The sequence below is a fragment of the Salvia hispanica genome, chromosome 3 (assembly GCF_029641045.1).
Source record: "Salvia hispanica isolate PSC_SH4W2 chromosome 3, Shi_PSC_v1, whole genome shotgun sequence".
NCBI lineage: Eukaryota > Viridiplantae > Streptophyta > Magnoliopsida > Lamiales > Lamiaceae > Salvia > Salvia hispanica.
This window is the reverse complement of record NC_142694.1, coordinates 52,158,866-52,179,513: the sequence shown is the minus strand read 5'-3', so window position 1 is coordinate 52,179,513 and position 20,648 is coordinate 52,158,866. Positions and strand designations below refer to the sequence as shown.

At 36.4% G+C, this 20,648-nt stretch overlaps 3 protein-coding genes across 8 annotated transcripts; all 3 read right to left on the bottom strand.

Moving 5' to 3' along the window:
• Nucleotides 1-311: 311 nt before the first annotated feature.
• Nucleotides 312-2,803, bottom strand: LOC125215733 (SEC14 cytosolic factor-like). Of its 2 annotated transcripts, XM_089067436.1 has the most exons (7): nt 2,770-2,803; nt 2,549-2,652; nt 2,217-2,472; nt 1,390-1,426; nt 963-1,080; nt 727-837; nt 312-632 (listed from the first exon to the last, which is right to left on the bottom strand). In XM_089067436.1, the coding sequence occupies exons 2-7, from the start codon at nt 2,618-2,620 to the stop codon at nt 495-497; spliced, it is 732 nt and encodes a 243-aa protein (XP_088923562.1). In that variant the 5' UTR covers nt 2,621-2,652; nt 2,770-2,803; the 3' UTR covers nt 312-494. The 2 variants fall into 2 exon arrangements, with proteins under 2 accessions (XP_088923562.1, XP_047973218.1); XM_048117261.2 differs by lacking the exon at nt 2,770-2,803 and having other exon boundaries at nt 2,549-2,742.
• Nucleotides 2,804-4,253: 1,450 nt separating this feature from the next.
• On the bottom strand, nt 4,254-6,088 carry LOC125215581 (sec14 cytosolic factor-like). The gene is made up of 6 exons (XM_048117035.2): nt 5,884-6,088; nt 5,555-5,810; nt 5,242-5,278; nt 4,988-5,105; nt 4,757-4,867; nt 4,254-4,656 (listed from the first exon to the last, which is right to left on the bottom strand). The coding sequence occupies exons 1-6, from the start codon at nt 5,953-5,955 to the stop codon at nt 4,498-4,500; spliced, it is 753 nt and encodes a 250-aa protein (XP_047972992.1). The 5' UTR covers nt 5,956-6,088; the 3' UTR covers nt 4,254-4,497.
• Nucleotides 6,089-9,551: 3,463 nt separating this feature from the next.
• Nucleotides 9,552-17,252, bottom strand: LOC125213720 (two-component response regulator ORR21-like). 5 transcript variants are annotated; one of them, XR_016137109.1, is made up of 7 exons: nt 16,877-17,250; nt 15,675-15,827; nt 15,201-15,602; nt 14,968-15,044; nt 12,700-13,821; nt 12,035-12,156; nt 9,552-9,684 (listed from the first exon to the last, which is right to left on the bottom strand). XR_016137109.1 is itself a non-coding variant. In XM_048114411.2 (6 exons), the coding sequence occupies exons 1-5, from the start codon at nt 16,998-17,000 to the stop codon at nt 12,700-12,702; spliced, it is 1,878 nt and encodes a 625-aa protein (XP_047970368.1). In that variant the 5' UTR covers nt 17,001-17,250; the 3' UTR covers nt 11,789-12,156. The 5 variants fall into 5 exon arrangements, 3 of the variants coding, with proteins under 3 accessions (XP_047970368.1, XP_047970369.1, XP_088924546.1); XR_007174983.2 differs by lacking the exon at nt 9,552-9,684 and adding an exon at nt 11,789-11,944; XM_048114411.2 differs by lacking the exon at nt 9,552-9,684 and having other exon boundaries at nt 11,789-12,156.
• Nucleotides 17,253-20,648: the final 3,396 nt, after the last annotated feature.

Below are 20,648 nucleotides of genomic sequence, written 5' to 3'. Positions count from 1 at the left end.
CTAATTTCAAGCATCGTGCAAATTTCAAGCATATCAAGCCGTGTGAATTTCAAGTAATTCTGACACATGACATTTTTAGTCCGTTTTCGGTTATCTTTCTTATATTGCTAACCATTCTAAGGACAACAATGACGTAAGTAGCCTTCTTTCTCCGATCGCTGCTAACATTTCTAATAGACGCATATGTATTCACATAGATGAAGTAAAGGATTTATAAAATCATATCCTCCATTCTTAGTTCATTGAATCATTTTTCTATTCAACGAAGTTAAAAAATAATTGAGTTATTTATATGTTACTCGTTTGCAATGTAGGATAAGAGGACCTCCTTTTTACATAGACATGACTTTCAACATATAAATACACTATAAATAAGTGTGACTATTACATAATTCATCTCTTAATTCTTGCATGCATTCCGATCTCATTCTTCTTCATAGATGGAAAGTAGTAAAATTAGCATGAGGTTGGATAACTCAAATATGTTAAGTCAGTCATTCCGTTAATGGCTGAAGCTCCACATCTTGAACAAGTATCAGCTTTGCTTTCCCACCATACTCCTCTGGCAGCACTTCCTCTCCAACTTCCCTAATGAATTCCTCTTGTTCCTCCTCGTTTGTCACAATCACAATCTGAAAGTATATGGAATGCCTGTTCAGTACTTCTAAACAAGATGTCTACTCTAAAACCAGATGATTAGGCCTTCCTCATTATGCCATTCTATACCTTTTCCAAAGTTGCTTTTTCAATGAAGCGTGAGACCAGTCTCCAAACACGCACGAAAAATCCAGGCATGTGTAGCAGGTAACATTTGGCTAGGCGCTCGGGATAATATGCCTATGCAGACGAATCATAATGAGACAATCAGTATACATATATATAGTAGTGATCGTACCAGAAAATACTTTAGTTTTACTACATGAAAAGATTTCAATCCAGAAAACAGTAACGGGAGCACTTACTTGCAAGAACTGAAAACAAGTGATTAAACCACGAGCATCAACGTTCTTGTAGCCAATCTGTTGTAGATCAAGAATGGCAATCAACTTCTCATTTCCTATTTCTTTGCCTCTAAAGCCACTGAAATGAAGGAAATGACTTAGATTTCAAAACATAGATTGTAGCCAAATGAATGTATTTCATGAAACATTGAATTTCTTTCATAACCACAAACAACTTAAAACCAACAGTAACGAATAACATTCATGGCCAGCAAAAAATGAACGAGGAATATACTATCATAGGCATAGACATAGTTAGTATGGCAACTCTCTTCTGAGTCATTTTCCTTCACCAGGCCAGCTACTGGGATGACTTGAAGAGAATTGCAAAATGAACTCAGTTACCAAATGTATGGTTTCCTTGCCCGGAGTTAACTGAAAACTATACCTTGCGATGGTTTTGTCAAGCAGGTGAACCACAAATTCTGCACCACGAGAAACGTTTGCATCAGTAACAAAGTTTTTTGGTCACCTTATTCAGTAAAGGGTTGGGTTCGGAAGGTATTGACCACCCATTAACCATTGTTTCGTTTAAGAATATATCTCGAAACTCATTCAATACAGCTATTGGTGTTTATCTTTCTGTGCAAAGTAGGTTTTTGGAGGCACTACAGCATATAAGTATACAATTACAAGAGGACACGACATTCCCAAAATAGATCATGATATGTATGTCTCATAACATGTGCTTATGTCTAGCAAAATCTCATCTTGTAAAAGCACTCAATTAGGCCCACATACCTATCCAACAATAGTCGACAATCGACATCCATTCAACAACCCTCTCTTAAACTCTCAACCAATGATCAGGACTACATTTTTTCCAAAGTTCAGCACATATTAATAAAAGGTATAGAAAGCTAGTCCAAAACAGCAACCTCCACCACCTATTCATGCACACGATACCAACTAATCGGCAAATAGCCTTATCATACCAAACCATCTATTAACAAAACAAGCCCAAAAAGTTCATCAAGATACCATTAGTAGGTGGTTAATAATTGATATTGTCTAAACATGAACATAGTAAACTTCTCCATAATTCTTTAACCCATCATCACCCTCCTAAGCAACAAAAGGATAACCTTAACTATGCATTAGGCCAGATCACAACACAAAAAGCTAGGAAAATGCATCACCCCAAACTCCATGATCAAATCAATACAAACCAAGAAATCAAATTAAAAAACCTAACAGCAAAAAAAAGTGACTAACTCTTAAATTGAAGTGCATCCTTGGAAGGATAATGTTTGTTAGCTTTGCAAATGAGCACAGGGTGCCCTTTTGTGGAGAGGCCCTGCAAAAATATCTTTTCTCCGCCGAGTTCATCTGGAATTTCAGATTCAGGGATGGAATTTAGGGGCACAAAGGAAGCCCTCCACTCCCGCCACTGCACAAACATCTTTGCAGTCTTGTCTATGTCGAATGATCTTGCAATCAAGAATCTCATCAAGGTTATATCCAAAAATGTCTGCACAAAATTGATTATCCCTTTTTGTCAAATAAAAAAGTTTTGATTTTTAACTTTGTGAGAGATGAAAGAGTACCTCAGTGGAAGAACCAAGATTGTGAACTGCTCTCCTCAGCTGGGCTACTGCAAGTTCTTCATTTTGGTCCATTTCTTGCTCTTACACTTCTACAAGCACCCAGTCTGTGAGAAAACAAGAGAGGGAGAGAGAGCAGAGACGGTTGGAATGAGTAATCCTCTTCGTTTTATTGCCAAAATTGCCAATAATCTCCATACACATACACATGGAGTAATATATACCAGTATTGTACGTTAAGCCAATGTCCCTGCAAAATGTTAAAAAATTATTTTGATTTTTCTTTCATTTTATGTTTTTTTGTGGGGCGGAATAAAGAGTGGAGTGTCATTTACATCTACCAATGAAAGACTGAATAGTCTTATTCAAAATTAATTGTGTTTATTTCGTGATAATTTTCTCTCTTTTTTGTCTAATTGTAAGGACTAACGACGTGCGATTTAGATTGATCACTTACCCAAAATATTGAATTCAAATAAATACTATTACTTGCGTCTAAATAAAACTCTATTTCCAATGCAATAAAAATTGAGTAAAATAAAATCAGAGTATAGGGATAGTAATAATTTATAAGTATTTATTGTTTTGGAGGAATGATATGCTACCTCTCCACGTGTTTAAATTAATTGGTTTTTTAAACTTTGAATTGTGCCGGTATGGTTATTGTGTTCAATATTATTGTGTTCAGGGTTATTGTGTTCAATATTATTGACAAACGTAAATAATGATCATAATCACTCTCTAAAGTCATTAAGTCAGACGGTATATCACACGTAACTACGATATTTCTTTATGTTTACAAACAAAAAAATACCCAGCTAACTTAATGCAATTTCTTTTTAGATACTGAATTTAAGAATATGAAGTGTATATTTATTTCTCCCTCTCTATTCTGGGTTTGAGGTAGTGACTTGTGAGCATAGCTGCAATCGTTACCGATTGTCATGCAGATGAGAGAATACACTGACAACATCTACGTAAATTGGTTCAATTTGATTGGAAACAAAAAAAAATATTATATCAAATCAAATAATACACACTTGATATGTGTGTGTGTGCATATAAATTGTTAGGGAGATTTAGAATATTGAATAATACGGATAATCTGAAAGTCGTGATGATATCACTTTCAGATCAAATCAATTTCGGTGTATCTACCAAAATATTTGATCGGATACAATTCAGAAAATTCAGAACAATTATATGTTGATGTTCGAAAAGTATATAGAACCAAAAGAATCGATCAGATTTTGAAGAAGATGAACCAGTGCATTTGTAGATGAACCAGTGCATTTGTTAAGGGAAAAAACCGAATTAACTGTTTTTCAAAAAGTTTCCAAAATTGCAAACAACTAGTCCTTTGACTTTCAGAAATTACATTTTCGGATAAATTTCTTACACAGCCAGGGGCTCTGCCCCTTGGACCCCACTACACCGGGGCGTTGCCCCCGGAACCCCGTCCATCATAATGAATTCAAATAAGCGTGCACTCCGTACTTCCATACTTATATGATGTATCATTATGATAATACTGATCAATCAAATTAACCCAATTACACTAAAATATCCAACATAAATAATGTATACACACATTTGTAAAATTGTATTGTACTCTCTCTTTGCTCTTGACAAAAATTTGTGTCCCTCTGTTTCTAATATGGCAATTAACTTAACATTTGGTTATTTCATTTGAAAAAAAACGCATAGATGATAGACTCAATCACATATATATGCTTATCAAAAGTGTAGTACAAAGATCAATAGTTTAAGTACATAGAAAATAAAATGATTCACTTCATTAGTAAGCAGATTTTACTGATGAGTCACCATTACATCTCTGTATATGTATATATGATCATCTTCATCCTCATTAATTTGTTTTGACATATTGCTTTGCAGTAGAATGAAGGGTTATAGGCATGCGTTAGAGTGGCGATGGAGAGAGACTATGATCAAGTGATCAATAGAGATTTTTCTTCCGAAGGCTTATCGAGTTGAAAATCTTGAAGAAGGGTGAATTTAGCTCGCCCACCGTACTCTTCTGGCAAGGCGTCCGCGCCAACTTCCCTGATCAATGCACGTCGTTCTTCTTCATTCGAGACTATCACAATCTGCAGTGGATGCCTCAAACTTAATGGTCTAGTATGTGAAAATCATTTGTTGTAGTGAAAATGAGGCCATTTGCTCTTCATAAACATGGGAATGAAGTACCTTTTCTAAAGTAGCCTTCTCAAGAAAGCGCGAAACCAGTCTCCAGACGCGCACAAAAAACCCGGGCATGTTTAGCAGGTAACACTTTGATAAGCGCTCCGGGTAATAATCCTACACAGACAAGGAGAGTGCTCACTTTATCAGAATAGGCAATAGTTTTTGGCCTAAACAAATTGATCAATATAAAGGAAAGCTTAATTGAGCATTGAATCAGTTTGTTTGAGAGCTTACTTGCAAGAACTGAAAGCCAGTGATCAATCCACGAATGTCTATGTTTTTGTATGCAAGCTTTTGCAGATCAAGAACGGCAACCAACTTCTCGTTTCCTACTTCTTTGTCTCTAAAGCCACTGCAATCAACAGATGCACAAATCTGAATCAGAACACGTGCATTTAGATCACTTGCAATAGCTATTACAATGCCTATGTTTTGCAAGACTCAAAGCTACATAGCTGAGTTTCCTACATAATTGGTCATCACATTACCTTGCAATAACCTTGTCCAGCAGATGAACCACAAATTCTGCAAGACACAAAAAAATTAGCATCACAAGTCTATCTGCATAACCACAAAACCTTACAATATGCACATCAATTGTCTTAGGCATCTAGTAGAAAAAAAATATATCATGTATATTAGGATTAGGCTAATTCTACAAATACACAACAACATATACTTTGAAGAACTCATTTAGATCATTATCAAATACAGATACTCTCATGTTGCAACCAAAATATTATCAAAATTACAAAGAGATAACAAGCATGAAACAAGAAAGGCAAAAAAAAAAATGCATACTCTTGAATTGGAGAGGATCCTTGCCAGGTACATGCCTGTGGACTTTGACAGCAACAACAGGGTTACCTCTTGCTGAAAGCCCCTGCAAAAATATTTTATTCTGTTGCAGCTCAGCAGTAACTTCAGAGTCGGGAATGTAACCGAGGGGCACAAACGAAGCCCTCCAATTCCGCCACTGCACAAACATCTTCGCAGCCTTGTCTATGTCGAATGATCTTGCCACCAAGAATCTGATCAGAGTTATCTCTCCAAATCCCTGCAATCAATCACCACATGTTCATCATTTTTATGATTCCACCTCATCTAATTTTATTGTTATTAGTTATTACCTCTGTGGTAGAACCTTGCTTGTGAACAGCTCTCCTCAGCTGGGCTACTGCAAGCTCCTCCTTCTGGTTCATTTTGATGGAGTTTGACAAGAAATGGATGTATGTAGCTGTTATAAATAAAATTGATCAAATTGAATACTACACATAGAGAAGGTGGTGAGTTTTGACCGAAGAAACACATCATATAATATGACTATATGAGTGTACATTATGATTCTTGGCGTTAGATACCATTATTATAAATATTCAAGTCAAAGAAAATATTGTTGTTCAATTTTCTATTTTGGTGACCAGAACTGACCGCTGTTTTAGCAATATATTTTCTGCAACGTAATTATTGTCATAACTGAATGGTTGAGAAAAAAGGAATTTTTTTTTTTTTATGTTGTGCAAAAAAGGTTTTATTTTTTTCAATTTTGTATTTTTTAAATTTCTGTTACAGGACGGCTTTGTACATCAAATAAAGTAAAATTAACGATTTTTTGATAATTCAATATAATGAGTCAATGACATTAAAAATTCAACAGAATCTGTTCTTAAGGTCCATTGTGGCAGCTTAATTTATTGCTCCGTCATCGTGGTGTTAATTAAAAAAATAAAATAATTGATGAGTCAATTTTGATTTCGTGAGAGAGACATTTTGTGCAAAATGTTGTTATATTTACGCTGTTCTATATTAGTACTATTAAAATATTTGTACGAATGATGGTTGATAAAGTTTTTAAAATGATAATGATAAACAATCAACAGATTTCAACTGAAACGCTGGAGTCATAGTGATTGATTAATATATTAGCAAATAGCTAAATTAGTTAATAATCTAATCAAAATATCTCTCAAGTACAAATAATTAGATATTTTAGCCTAGTAATGTTTGTTAAAAGTGGAGTAGCTATTAGTTTAGTAGTACTCTGAATATTTTAAATATACTAAATCATTTAATGTCCCTTAAATTTTCCACCAAATTTCCTGTCAGTCTATGACCGATGTTTACTTTTATTCATTTCAAAAGAAAATATTTTCGTTTGGTTTCTTTTACTGAAACGTGTTTGGTTCTTAATTTCACATCTAAAATATTTCATGATTGTCATCTCATATTCCAAATATACAAATAACTTATAAATATATGTTGATAAACTCGATGTCATGAAATCTCTCTTAGTAACTAGTACTCGTAACAAAAATAATACTCCCTTCGTCTCACTTAATATGTCCATTTTTTAATATGTCCATTTTTTCTTTTTAGTTTGTCTCACTTAAAATGTCTACTTTCTATATTTGAAAATAAATCTCTCTCCTCTTTCATCATTAAAATATTCAACTATATTTTTCTCTCTACATATTCCACCTAAAATTCTATATCACTCAAAAATATGAACATCTTAAATGGGACGGAAAAATACTATCGATAACATACGGTGTTCATAGTCAAGAGAAGTGAAAGAAATAGCTCTAAATTTCCAATACTACTTAAGTCGCCAACTTTTAAATTTTTTTTGCTTTGACTATGTTTAGACGGAGAGTTTTCCCATATGCTGGAGAATATTATAAATATGAATTTTAATAAATAAATATAAATTCCCCTCTAAAATTAACGGATTCAGTGGTGTCCCTTGGATAGAATTGAAAAAAAAAAAAGGACAAAGTACTAAGTTATATTTCTACTACATACTTTAGTCAATAGTGAATAGGCATCTAAAGCATGGAAGAAAAATAATAAAGTCAAGTTTGCTTCTGATTATTTAAAGAACCAAACAACACCGTTACTGATTATTTAAACTGGGTTAAATTAACCAAAAATAAAATACTTAAGCTCGTGATTCGCTTTGATTTTGTATATGGATTTTCGATATTATTTTTTTCAAAATACACAAAATATACGTATTTATTATTATAATCTTCACAATTTAAAATTAACCATTGACCTATAATACCAAACCACATCGAAATCATGTTAGTTTTGATTTAATCGTTTTGTCATGTTGCAAGAAATGTAAAGTTTATGTGTTTTGGGTAATAAGAGCATCCGCAATGGTTAATAGGCCAGCCATAGGCCAGCCATTCTCTCCTCTGCCACGTCAGCAACACTAAAAAAACCACCTGCCACGTCAGATTTAGGCCAGCCATAGGCCAGCCGCAATAAAAACAATTCAAAATATACTACATTTACGGAATTAAAATTGCGATATACGGAATTAAATTTACGACACATATACGGAAAAAATAATCCATTCCATTAAAAAAAAAGTACAAAGATTTTTAAAAAAAAGTACATGATTTTTTTTAAAAAAAAAAGGGCTTCAACACCCGAGCCCCGCCACTCTCTACTCCTCATCGCCGTCGCCGTCGCCCTCCTCGTCTCCGCCGCCGCTGCCGCCACCCGTGGTATCTGAGCCCACGTCGGAACCCCCCAGCCGTGACCTCGCCATCTCTAAATCAGCACGCATGCTCTCGAGCATCTCGTAAAGAAACCTCTTCTCCGTGGGGTCAGTGGCGTTCTTCCACTCTCGGAAGACCTGTAACATCTGAGCCCGCGTTTGGTTACGCGAATGGAGAGCGTACTCGAGTGGGGCGGCTGGGAGGGCGGAGGACTGGACCTCGCGGGGCGATAAGGGGGATCCGCCCCTCGCAGCCCGCTGCGCCCGCTTCTGTCCAACCGGGCGGGGGCGACCAGTAAATGAAGGAGGGGATGGAAACTCCTCAGCATCTGGGGGGAGGTCATGGGATCCGCCGCTGCTGCCGCTGTAGTCGCCGCTATAGTTCAGTCGCTGCTTCTTCGGCCACCCAGCGTCGCACCCCGCCCGGAACTTCTCCGAGTCCTTCAGCAACAAGAAGCACTCCCAGAAGGTGAACTCCTTATACTTCCCCTCCAAGGGGAACTGACTCGCGGCTATCCTCCGGGCGTCGTCCTCAGTCTGCCCACTTTTGAGCTAACGGAGGGCGTTGGCGTATAAATTCGCAAAACGGCCCACCGCGGCCCTAGTGCGCTCCCACCCCTTCCGGACCTCCTCGTTGCTAAAGTCCTTCCCATGCGGGCAGTGGTTCTTATAGGCAGCCCTGATCTTCGCCCACATGTTGACGACCCGCTGGTGGTTCGCAACCAGTGGATCGTCGCACACCTCCAACCACCCCTTGGCCACAGCGGCGTACTCATCCTCCGTCCACTTCCTCCGGCCAGTGGCAGCGGGCTGCGATGACGAACCCACCGCCTTGCCCTTCCCCTTCCCCCTCGTCTTCTTCCTCGGCGCGGCCGGCGTCGCTGGAACGGGAGTATCATCGTCCCCGAGATCGATCCCCATATCATGCAATGACAGAAGGTCATCGCCAGAGAACTGCGTCTCCACCGGGGTCGACGTGTGAGACGAAGCCGTCAAGAAATCAAGCGAGGGCCGATATACCGCGTCCCCTCCTGGTGACCCCTGCAGCCCCCCCGGCATCCCGGGATGGATACCGTGCGGCATCCCCCCCGACATCCCCCCCTGCCACATCATCCCCATCATCTGCTGCAGCATCATCTGCTGCTGCATCTGGGGCATACCCCCCCACCCGGGCGCTGACTGCCCGCTGCTCCCCTGCCCGCCGCCCGGCATCCCCCACGGCATACCCCCCTGGTTCCCCCCCATCGCCCCCCCCCCCCCCCCCCCGGCGCACCAGCCATCATCCCCATCATCTGATTCCAAGGGATGTTAAACCCCGGGCCCATCTGCCCCCATCCAGATCCCACAAGTACCGTGGGAGCCTGAGATCCACTCGTCGCTGGGCTGGACTCGTTGTTGTGATCCATCGCCGCTCGATAATGCTCTTGTACAGAAAGTTAGAGAGAGAGAAAACTCGTTAAAACAAGTGGTGCAAATGAAAATGAAACGAAAATCGCGTTTATATAGGTTTTAAAAAAAAAAAAAAATATCGGAAAACACCGCTGGCCGATCGCTAGCCGATCGGGCCCCTGCAATGGCGGCTAGCCGATCGGCCAGCGGATCGGCTAGCGACGAGCGATCGACCAACCCACGCCGATGCGCTCGCCGATTTCGCGTTGGCCGGTCGCAATGGTTCGGCTAGCCGATCGGCTAGCGCGACGAATCGGCTAGCCGGTCGCTAGCCGACCATTGCGGATGCTCTAATGAAAATTCGTATGCAAACCAAAAACATGCAAAAATAATCATGTGCTTTATATCAACGTCAAAGAAGCTGTAATCATCAAAACATGGATATTAATAATAGAGTAAAGGCCAAATATGGTCCCTAACATATGACCGTTTTATCAATTTGGTCCTTAACATTATCATTTTGATTATTAGGTCCCTCACAAATAAACTCGGACCCGAATCGGTCCTCACTTAACAGAATCGTCAAAAAATAGACGGTGATTGCAATTTGACTATATTAAATTACTAATGGTAATTAATTATACCTAATTATAATTCTTAATTCCTATTAAATTACAAATTATTCATTTCATTTTGCAACTGATACTATCTTTTTTCCAATTTTGCTAATAGGAAAAGAATTATAATTAGGTATAATTAATTACCATTAGTAATTTAATATAGTCAAATTGCAGTCATCGTCTATTTTTTGACGGTTCTGTTAAGTGAAGACCGATTCGGATCCGAGTTTATTTGTGAGGGACCAAATAATCAAAAAGATAATGTTAAGGACCAAATTGATAAAACGGTCATATGTTAGGGACCATATTTGGCCTTTACTCTTAATAATACTAAAAATGATATACAAATTTTATAGTTTGAGATTTTCTTGATTATTCTAGCCGCCTTTCTAAGCTAGAAAATAAAATAAAAAACAAAAACAAATCAATAAGACAATAATTACCACCAACCAATCCATTTCATTACCTTCTAGCCAAAGGGAGGGGATCCTAAAATTTAGTCATGGTTGTGGGTACATGATGTGATGGTCGCATCAAATTTCTTCTTTTCTAAGAGTGAATATATCAAAAGAAATTGAAAGAAAATGATGAAGAGAACGCAAATAAAATTCCATAACGCCGGAAAAGACTCAAAACTTGCGTACATTATATTTAATTAATCCTTTTTCGAAATGATGATTTTTTCTCCTCTATTTTGATTGTCGGTCCATGTTTAATTATTATTGTGATGGAACTTTCCTCTTTCTATCTTTCAATTCTCAAGGATTAGCATTACGAAACTAAACTACTAGCAATTCTTCTTTTTGCACAGTACTACAATTTTTACTCCTGCTACCCACTTCCAATCCGCAGCCACAATATATAAATGATCATGATTCCATGGGTTTGTTGGACATTCTTTATTTCTAATAAATTCAAACAATTTTTTTATTTTTAAAATAGGTGAGCATTGATTTCATGGTAAATTAGAATATAAAAGTCATGAGTTTATAAAGATATGAGTTCTCTTTACATAGTACAACCAAAGAAAAAGGATTAAATGAAAAAGATCCATTTTCCAAAATTGAGAGGATTAGGTGTGAGAAAGCTGCTTATTAAGACTTTCCAACTTAGACCATGGAAAATTATTGCATCCCCTTCTGATGGATAGCAACAAAATTAGTTTTACATATCACGTGGATACATTATAGATGCAACTACTTTCCTACATTTAGTAATTACTACTATATGAATAAAAATATAAAATAAAAGTAAAATGAGGAGTATCATTGCATGTTACTAGTATTTTAGAGATTTAGCCAGCAGAAGTGGTGCCATAAGCCATAAAGCCAAACACATGTTATGTTTCTCTTCCTTCCTCATCTCAAGTCTAAACTCAAACTGACATTATTTACTTATGCAAAAATTATCATCTTCCTGTATACACTCTATTTTTCTTTTTCTTTTTCTTTTTTAAGTAGATATGTAATTTTAACAGCAAATATCATACACTAACTACAATATAGATCCTATCCAATCTTAAAGAAATTTGATAGGTTCCTTCAACACATGATATATGGAAGTCTGAAAGCCTAGCTAGAGCTAAACTATACTGCTACCGAATAAGTAAATGAATAAATTACAAATTCTAAGACCAATATCCAACCCAGCAACTACACACTTCACAGCCGGCTGCTACAAGATTCATAGGAGTATATAAACATTACAAGCTAACGAGATTTTCAATTTATTCCCTAAATTATATAGGTGGGAAGCTATACTTACTTGTGCATCCAACATATTGTGTTACTTCGCAAATCCCACCAGGTTCTAATCTGCCAATACAGCACCCGGCTTCGTCATGAAACCTGATATTTCGTTCTGACATGTCTTCGCAGCCCAATTACCTTTTTCCAAGTAATATCAGCTAGTCAGTCTACTACATAGTAAGCAAACAACATGGCATGTTCTGGCTTCAGCAGTTCAGCGGCATACATAAACAAACACACAGTAATAGGTTAAAGGATCAGAGATGTCAAACCATTTAGCAAGTAGTCTTTATGGACTAAACTAGCTGTTTTAATGTGGTTATGCAGTTATTCAGGTAAAACGGAGGTGATCAGCTTAGGGATCAGGGTAAGGGATTAAGTCAATCCGATTATTTTAGGTTGTGTTCATTATGTTGTGAGGAGCTTGATAAGCTTGGTAGCTAGATACATGTCAAATACACAAAATGAGCTAAGAAAGGCTTCAAATCATGCTCAAGCATCGAGTAGCAAGCTCAAACTCAAGCTACACCACCAAAACCTAGCCCACGACACAGCATACAGATCTTGCATTTTTTAGTTGCTGTAACAAATGATAAGAAACACAAACTTCAACATTTTTACAAGATAATCAAAAGTTTTTATAGATCTAGATATAATGTTTAATGCAAACAGAAAATTTACCTAGTCCGAGAAAACACTCATCAGATCATTTTGGGAAAAGTGCTGCTTTACTGGGATTCCCAATTTAATATTTTCCATCAGATCCATATTTGGCTCCTGCTTCACTTTTTTGCTACTACTCTCAACATAAGATCTCACTTGACTTACGTTGCACATTCGCAATTCTTGTTCATTGACAGCAAAGCGACTAGGTATGGACGTTCCTGTACCTATGTATACAGGATTTCCTGCTGATCCTTGCACCAAATTCAGTGGACCATTGTAAGAACCTTGCACAAAGGTCATGTTAGGGGGCTGCATGACAGCATTGATCGCATAGGGTGAGCTCCGAACTCTTTGACAAGAGCTTTGTTGTACATTTGTTGAGCAAGATGATGTAGACGAAACAGAAGCTTCAGCCCCAAACTCAGAAGGAACACTAACCGCTTTACATTCCACTCCCAAGACTTGCCCAATACCTAACGAATTATTTGATTGAATAAAGGGGTTATTGTAATCTACTGCAGAATTTCTAGAGCTACAATTTTGATTGACAGAAGCAGGACTATTTCCTGTTTGATGATTTGGTAAAGATTGGGATGGAACTACTAGGCAAGAAGGTTGCACATTGATTGAACGACTTGATTCTGGCATCACAGATTGTTTCTGGTGTTGCTGTACAAAGCTTAACAAACCGTTTGTTTCTGCAACAGTGCCAAGATTACAGGCTGGTACAATGTCACCAAGGTTCTTCGATGAGCAGACAGCAAATTCTGGTTGCACATCGCCATTGGACCTAAGAGGCTGAGGACTTTGTTTTCCAATGTTGGATGAACATTTTATCAGAGGTTGAGCATAAGCAACCCGATCCACAGAAACACATTTAGACCCTTGAAGGGATGCATGTAGCAGAGTTCTCTGATCCATCCCTGGCAAGATTAAGTTTCCGGTGGGTCGAGAAAGCTCAGAATGTAGAGCTGCTAATGTCTGTGGAGGAAATTGGCCAGAAGCTGCCAATGCTTGAAACTCTATCCTTCCAAGTGAAGCAAGTTTCAGGTTCTGATCTACTGGCCCACAATAAGAAGCAAGGCCAGCCTGTTGATGAGCTACTCCACTCAACCTCTTCAAGTACAATCTAAATTTCTGCAGATTGACATAAAAATAACCACAAATGAGATCATTATAATGGAAGTCATTGTGCAGAGTTGCGGACATGAAGTTCTGACATAAGAAATTTCTTATGAGACAAGATGCAATTGATCATATAACAATTGTAAAGCAATGACCATCAACATCAGAAAAAGCTGTCTGAGATATCATACTGCACTGGCACAGATTTTTCATAAGTAACATAAAATTTGTACAAATATTTTTTTAAATGACAAAATGCACCCGGTCCTGCAAGAGATTGGAATCATGAGTCAATGATACTGAAGAAACAGACCACATTCTTTTGCAATCCTACTACTCAGAGCTCAATTTAGGAGATTGTATACTATCCTTCAGAACGGCTGATGATGACCTACTTTTGATTCCCTCAGTTCTAATTCTGGTGGTAGTTTGCCAAATAAGATATACGTCCAAACTCCACATTGAAATGCAATATACACAAAAAGAGGAAAATATGAATGAATATATATAAATTTGATTGAGAATAGTCATTTGGAAAGTAACATCCGCTACATTGCATGGTTATATAAGAAAATAAACCCATGATGACACCAGAAAAAGTGAAATGGTATACTTCTTCTGTCCACAAAGCAATGTCTCATTCTACCATTTTGATCCATCCACAACTTATTGTCTCATCCTATTTTGAGTAACTATACCCCAACAACCCACCTAATTATAACCGTCAATATTATCTCTTATTTACCAATATAGTCAGTATTGAAACCACAACAATTATTATTACTATAGTAAAAGTGGAAATCATATTCCACTCAAAACATATCCAACCAAATTAATCAATTTAAAATTACAATAATAGTGAGACCCTCATTCTACTCCAACACAAACAATTTATTACAACTAGCGCCAAAAACAAATGAGACAGAACATTGTGGACGGAGGGATTATATGCTTATCCAAAAACCGGAAGTAAATAATGGAAAATATATAAGCTATGATTACCAATGACAATATTTAGCTTTGAAACTAGTCATTGAATAGTTAGAGGTAAGATGCAGCCAACTTCGCACTTCAAAATTACCTTTCCCCTCTATTTACAAAACCTGTTACAGGACAAAAATAGGTAAACAAAGACTAGATGTGAGGAAGTAATGAGACCTGTAAATGACTAGCGACATTTTCCCTCGTCAACCCAGGAACATTCATCAATTCAAGAATTCTCTTTGGTACAGCCTCTGAAAAGGATCCAAAGATGATAACCAATGTCAACAATACATAGATAGATTCATAAGACAATATTCTTCAGAGAAAATAATGATCTCTATGTGCAATTAATGCTCCAGTAAGTTTAAATTTTCAAGAATATAAGAAGTCAAAGTGCAAGTCCATACTGTCAATCCCAAGCTGATTTACAGCAGTGACGAATTGCTGATGGAGCTCTACTGACCAGACTACACGAGCCTTCTTTGATGTGGTAGGGTCATCATTATCTGTTTCATCATCTTCATCTTTAGAGTCTCTTCTTTTCTTTTGCGTTTTGTAAACCTCGTCAGCCCCTGCCCCTTCATTCACAGAAGAAGCATATTCAGTATCATCAATTGCTCGTTTTGGACGATCATGGTCTTCCATGCTACACGAATGGTCATGTTCTTTCATTTCATTCTGTTTTTTCCTAACAACATGCTGCCAAATATTCTTTAATTCTTCATCCCTGATAGGCTTAATTAAGTAATCACAAGCTCCGTGTCTTACTCCACGCAAGACCAGATTAGTTCTTCCATCGGCTGACATCACTGCACAACAGTATATGATGTCAAGTAATGATAACCAAATTTGAAGACTTAGCCACATGAAGCATTACTCACTTATTACAGGAAGGCCCATTTCCAGTCCAACTAGCTCAAGAAGTTTGAAGCCATCCATGTCAGGCATGTGAACATCACTCAGAACTATATCAAAAGAGCCTTTCCTTTCCCGCAATAAGTTCAAAGCAACTGTAGCTTGCGAACAACTGGTAACTGCAAGGATATCAGCACTTTGAGATAAATTCAACTGAACCCACTGCAACGCTGAATCACATAACAAAATATTTGCGGAAAGTTGATAGTTACAAAATGAGTAAAGAATCATAAACATGAGTGGTGACTGGTGAGATCGTCTTGGTCAGCTATAGATTCTGCTGTCAGTTCTACAAAATAATGGTTTGGGGCTAATATCAAAAAATTCCCTTCAAACAATCAATGGACACATTAATCCGTAGATCATAAGGGAAATTAACTACTCCTTAAAACAATAGCCCCGGACTAGTGGAGGCAATAAGAATTTTCTTGTAGTATGAATTAAAAGAGTTTGGAGAGTTAAAGCCAGGGACACATGTCTATCCTAGTAGCTGTAACTAAGTTAAAATTGGAATGGGGGAAACAGAATAAAGGAATCCAATAAATGTCTGCAAATTAACCAAATATGAGCACATTTAATAGCGTCTGTTGTTTGCAGAAAGTTTTCACGTTTTACACATAAAACCCGGAGTTCGGAACATATGGATCATAGAACTGAATTTTAACCAATATCGGTTGATAGGTAAATTTTGTGTGTATGTGTAGCATTTTGCTGGCCAGGCCCCCCCAATCAATGCCCTGGTTTTATGTAATGGAACGGAACGAATTGCAAATCTGCGCGGGAGGGTTATCGGTGGGAGTGTCACCGCATGTGTGCAGGAAGGGGTGAAGGTGAACGATGAAGTAGCTAAGACAAAGTAGTTGGGAGTGAAAGGAAGCCTCCACGCTTGTCCATGTTGTCAATTTGCAGGCTCAAAGATAGTTTGTAAGCATAATTATTCACATCAAGGATAAAAAGGAGCATAAACAGACAAAGTCATGTGCTTAAAATCTGAATAAGCATAAAAAAACTAATGATCTAGCCTGCTCTGAATTATTTAACAGAATAATTTCAAAATTCAAAAATTCAAGTCAATGATCTGGAATAAACGCACTCAATTCCCACAGCAGAGCTCACCACTCACTCAGCAGCACAGCACACGCAGACGAAAATCCTCAAAATTACTAACCATTATACATGCACTTCCGTAGCATTTGCTCCACAACACGCAGGCAGATGACGTCATCGTCGACCACTAAAACCCTAAGCCCCTCCGGGAACTGCTCCGATTGACCACCGCTCGCGCACGCCATTATCTCCCCTGCCAAAACCCTAACTTCACTCACGCATAGCCGAAACCGCTAAAAAAAATCACTCCGCCAAGCGCCGTGGTTAGTATTTTGTGGCTTATGTAAGTACAGCGCCTCCGCAAGAGAGAGATCTGGGGGAGAATCAGAGGCGAAAAGAGAGGCAATGATTGAGGTAGGATTTGGAGGGTAAAGTATAGAAGAGAGAGAGAGAGAGAGAATAATGGTGGAATTGAGTTATGAAAGATTTGAATATGAAAATGGATAACGCGGAAGGAAACTGCATTAAAGATGTTTGTCTTTGATTCTAATTCTATACAAGCTTTGTACGTATCTGTGCCTGCCGTCATTATTGCAATCTACCCATAATCACAATATAAATATGGAAAAAAAGGGAATGTCGCCCACAGCAAACTAAACTAAGTAACCTAACTCTGATTTTACATTAGTAAAATCCTATCTGTGCTTTACTCCTAATTAAAATATAGGTTAGCATTAATTATTATGGAGAACCATATTTCACCTGTGCCGTACTTGTAATAGCATCTCCGATGAAAAAAGATATATTGAGAAGGTATATTTTTTATTTATCTTTTTAAAAAGAATATTATATCTTTTTAAAAAGTAATGAATTCCAAGGAGAGATTGTAAACTAAAAGGACAAAAAAAATAACTAACTTTATTAAGAAGAGGTAAAATATCTTCTCAAAATGAAAAAAAGGTATAATATTTTCTCAAATACCTTTTTCATTAGAGCATGAAATTTTATAAAGAAATGATAAATATAGTAGTTACTCTTTTTTACCTCTCTATTTGCCCTCTCCATTGGATATGCTATAATGACATCGTTTAAGCAAGTAGTAGTATTTGGTAGATTGGTGAGTATTATTTGAGACAAAGTTCACGAAAACATAAAACTATCCTATGATAGTTGAACTGTAATTTTTTTGTCTCAACTATAGTTATTTATTTTATATCAAAAATTAACATACTATTTAATTTCTACCAAACCTTAAACTCTATACTCTTTTAACAAAGTTATCAAGGAAACCACTTCCTATAATATCATTAAATTTATTATGTTCAAAAAGGTCAATAAATTAAAATTCCCACTAATTTATTTTCATTGGGCCGAAATGATTTAGCCTGGCCCGTCAACAGTGACACAACTTGGCCCAGTTCGGATGTCAGCATAAAATTCAATAAAATGTTTATTTTGTTTTGTTTTAACAAAAAAAAAAGAGCCATTAATACTTTCTTAATAGAGTTATTTTTAGTACATAAATTTGAAAAATATCAATTAATTTGATGCGCACACATTGTATTTGAATCCAAGTAGAAATGGAATAAGCATTTCATTTGACATTCATGGATATCCATTTCTCTACTAGACCACCAACTCATCATAGGACAGTCATTAATTATTTATTCATATATTGTGATTTGTGGATGATGATTGATTTTTAATATACGAGGTTTTCAAACCAAAAATATTTTGTTGGTGCAAGGAATGAATTCCGTGGGAAAGTATAATAGTTGCGGTTGAACTATTTGACAAGATCTATCTATAAGATACTATTTAGAATTTTCACTTAATAGTAGATGAATGGCTCATGAATAGCACTTAGGTGTTGAAATTTGGAAGTTATATAAACTTGCATGTGTTACTTGTCTATAAGGTGTCTTGCAGTGTGGGCCAATAATGAGTGTTAGTGTAGGAAAGATGGATACTAGATATGGCCCGAAGACAGCAGTGTATCCAGTAAGGAACAAGGGGTACAACTGTACCTCCAAAAATTCTATAACAATATATGTTATCAAAATGGTCAAGCGGTTGGAGCCTTCAATGATAAGGCTAATTGCGTTGGTCCAATTCCCATCCACCCATATTTTGAATGCTAGTTGTTTTATTTAGTTTTTACACTTTTTTTTTCTTAAGTATTACTTTATTTTTTAATTTTTACTCTTTGTTTAATATCGTTAGATTTAAATAGACTTCCTTTCAATTTTCATATTTTAACCACTTGATTTTTGTTTTCTGCACAGTTACATTTTTCTTTCTTACACTCATGTAGCTCTTCCATGGCTTTGTTTTCTTTAATTTTTACTTTTTCTTGAAGAATATATATTTTAAAATCAAATTTTTCCTCAATGCTCATTTTATGATCATACATGAAATATGAAAATTATTTTTGACGTAAAACATGAGAAATAAATTTTTTAAATGGTAAGTTATGTATTATGTCTTTTTTTATTTTTTAAGTAATTGAAATTTTTGCCTCAAATAAGTCAAAAGATAATTTTTAATTAAAATAATACATTCTGCAAAATTTAAACTAAACTTTTTGTTAATCCATTTTTATATATGATGAGCTTTCATAAGAAAAAAATTAAAAACAGAGATTTTGTTTAAAATCAAAATAAAGAGAAGAAAATTGATCTTTTGGATTTTGAAGTTTTATATTGTTGTAATAATTTAGCGCACCCCCAAACTAAAATTCCTGGATCCAACACTGCCCAAAGAAATACAAGTTGCAGGAGACGATCAAACGAAGGCAGTGACACGGGATTTTCGGCTGCAACGCCAACTCGCCGTCGTCTCGTCTCGGTGAGGCGAGCTATGTTGTCGATGCTCTTAGGATTATGGTAAATCTTAATTGTGAGACGAATTTGATGTAAATCTTACTCATGGGTTAGGTATGGTAAAGGAATATAATTTGTCGATACTCAAATAAACAGGGTAGTGATAAAATGCAAACTCATATATTGTACAAACTCCAAACTATGATTTGGACCGTTAAAAAGTATCAACGCAACATCGACCGTTGACACTGTGTTGAATTGTCTCTTGCCATTATTTTGTCATCTATTGATATTTTCTAACGGTTCAAATCATAGTTTAGAGTTTTTACAATATTTAGAGTTTGCATTTGATTATATTCTCATGCAAATATACGTAACTACATATTGAAAAAATAAATTTGAAGTATTTAATGCAATGGTTAATATCATCAGTGTCTTTCATGTTACAATATCAAATAACCATATTAATATACTAGTACAATATTTATCTTTTGCCCAAATCTAAACCATGTTCAATTGTCTATCTATTCCATGTTTTGACGCGTGATTTCCAGTTAATATAAAATTTCGAAATATTTTCGTTTCATAAAGTGGTACTATATGGTTTCCCGCTCGAATAATTCGCATTGTTAATAATTTCAATTTAATTATTTCAAACTATTCTAAATTGATTGGTACACATTCGAAATTCACTCGACAAGATATATAGCTAACTCCATCAACTATAGTCCCACAGACCATTTGCAATCTTAATAAAACAAAATGTATATTTATATATTTTCAGAGTATTAGTATATATATACCATTAGGGGTGCGTTATATTACTAACTATTTAAACTGTAAACTCTGTCAATACAGTGTATTAACAATGTCAACACTGTGATATCAAAATATCAACACATAATATCAACATATTATATTGAAGTTCAACAAAATTATGTATTGACATTTTAATGTCATCATGTTGACATTTTTAATACATTGTATTGATGAGTTAGCAACATAAGAAAGTTAGCAATTGATTATACCCCTCTACCGCTATATATAAGGTCCACATTTATGCAAAAGTAC